Source organism: Calonectris borealis, unplaced genomic scaffold (genome assembly GCF_964195595.1).
Source record: "Calonectris borealis unplaced genomic scaffold, bCalBor7.hap1.2 HAP1_SCAFFOLD_35, whole genome shotgun sequence".
NCBI lineage: Eukaryota > Metazoa > Chordata > Aves > Procellariiformes > Procellariidae > Calonectris > Calonectris borealis.
Genome location: NW_027441451.1, coordinates 237,481 through 239,743, shown reverse-complemented (window position 1 = coordinate 239,743; position 2,263 = coordinate 237,481). Strand labels below are relative to the sequence as shown.

Genomic DNA, 2,263 nt, shown 5'->3' with positions numbered 1-2,263 from the left:
AGAGAAAAGCTGGCTCCTTGGCCGTGGACAGAGGTCCTGCTCCTCAGAGCACACTCAGCCAGCACAAACCAGAGAAGGAAATGCATTTCAATTTTAGGGGGAGTGGATTTCTATGAAAAATGGAGTGGCTTTGCTTGGAGAAGTCTGTCATACTTTTTCCTTGTCTATTCCAGTTTTGAACAGTACCCCTATGCCAAGAAACAGCAAATGTCCAACGGCAGCTCCATCACCCAGTTCCTCCTCCTGGCCTTCGCAGACACGCGGGAGCTGCAGCTCTTGCACTTCTGGCTCTTCCTGGGCATCTACCTGGCTGCCCTCCTGGGCAACGGCCTCATCATCACCGCCATAGCCTGCGACGACCGCCTGCACACCCCCATGTACTTCTTCCTCCTCAACCTCTCCCTCCTCGACCTGGGCTCCATCTCCACCACTCTTCCCAAAGCCATGGCCAATTCCCTCTGGGACACCAGGGACATCTCCTACGCAGGATGTGCTGCACAGCTCTTTCTGTTAGCCTTTTTCATCTCAGCAGAGTTTTACCTTCTCACCATCATGGCCTACGACCGCTACGTTGCCATCTGCAACCCCCTGCACTACGGGACCCTCCTGGGCAGCAGAGCTTGTGTCCACATGGCAGCAGCTGCCTGGGCCAGTGGGTTTCTCACTTCTCTCCTGCACACGGCCAATACATTGTCACTACCCCTCTGCCACGGCAATGCTGTGGACCAGTTCTTCTGTGAAATCCCCCCACTCCTCAAGCTCTCCTGCTCACACTCCTACCTCAGGGAGGTTGGGCTTCTCGTGGTTAGTGCCTGTTTACTATTTGGATGTTTTGTTTTCATTGTGGTGTCCTACGTGGAGATCTTCAGGGCCGTGCTGAGGATCCCCTCTGAGCAGGGACGGCACAAAGCCTTTTCCACGTGCCTCCCTCACCTGGCCGTGGTCTCCCTCTTTGTCAGCACTGGCATATTTGCCTACCTGAAGCCCCCCTCCATCTCCTCCCCATCCCTGGATCTGGTGGTGGCAGTGCTGTACTCAGTGGTGCCTCCAGCAGTGAACCCCCTCATCTACAGCATGAGGAACCAGGAGCTCAAGGATGCCCTAAGGAAACTGGCCCAGTGGACGCTGTTTCACCGACAATAACCTGCCTCCCCTTCTCTGCACATTCCCCAGAGTTTATCTTAGGCCATGGCTCTGCTTTTTTCTCTTGTGATAATCCTGCTTATATATATTTTCTGACTTTATACTACTTGTCTTGAGGTTTGATCCTGTGACGCTTGTCCAACACTGTGTCCTATGTGGCATGCCCGATAGCAGCTCTTCAATAAAAGGGGATCTCCCAGGTGCAGTGCCTGAAGGCTGGGCTCTTCCTCCAAAGTTGCTTCCAAATAAATGTCCAAGGAATTGATATTTTAAAAAGTCTGTTCTTCTTATTCTCAGTGTTTTGGGGTTAAGCTCACGGTACCATTGGTTTCCACTGGATCAAACGGTCTGGATTTAAGAGCTCTCCTCTTGGTGTCCAATGGCAGGGGAGATGGTCCATGAGCTCCCATTATCTTCTCAGGTTCCTTCATGGATGACAAGACTGATGGTACATATCAGAGTCTCTGCAAATGAATCTGGAGAGGTGAGGAGAGGAGAGGATGGGGACTCACCCCGTGCCCTGGGGTTGCAATGAATGGAGACTCAGAAGGTGAAACACCCTCCAAGGTGAAGTCCCCCAAAAGGAAAGCACCAAATCGATGTATCCCTGGACAAGGACTCTGCAGTGCCATGGGAGTGAGTGGGGAGCCAGCAGGCAGAGGGAGGGGAGACTGGAGAGATGCAGGAGGTGCCGGAGGAGGCCCAGGGCCAGGACTGTCGTGCTGTCGTGGGGAGTGGGGCTGGTGGGAGCAGAGGAGGGGGCAAATTCAGTCAGAGCTGGGCATCACCTGCAATATGAATTCAGGAGAGGCAGCGAGTGAGTAGCCTCCATTTCCTCGTGGCCTTGGGGCCAGCACCATCCCTGGGGCTGATGGGGAGGGTGACCTTCCCATTCACTTCCATTCACTCCTTCCCATCGGCAGGCAGGTGTTCAGCCATCTTGGCAAGAGAAACGCCACCATTCCGAACATCCCTCCCTTTCTTCTTCTTCCCCCCAGCTTTTAATTGCTGAACATGACGTCATATCATATGGAACATCCCTTTAGTCACGTGGGGTCAGCTGTCCCAGCTGTGTCCCCTCCAAACTTCTGTGCACCCCCAGCCTACTCGCTGGTGGGGT

General features: G+C 53.8%; 1 protein-coding gene across 1 annotated transcript; it reads left to right on the top strand.

Annotated features, from left to right (window-relative positions):
* Positions 1-207: 207 nt before the first annotated feature.
* On the top strand, positions 208-1,143 carry LOC142076168 (olfactory receptor 14A16-like). Its single transcript, XM_075138546.1, has one exon. The coding sequence runs from the start codon at positions 208-210 to the stop codon at positions 1,141-1,143; it is 936 nt and encodes a 311-aa protein (XP_074994647.1).
* Positions 1,144-2,263: the final 1,120 nt, after the last annotated feature.

What these genes read in the sequence shown, in the direction of transcription:
- LOC142076168 (XM_075138546.1), top strand. Translation starts at nt 208, where the DNA reads ATGTCCAACGGCAGCTCCATCACCCAGTTCCTCCTCCTGGCCTTCGCA.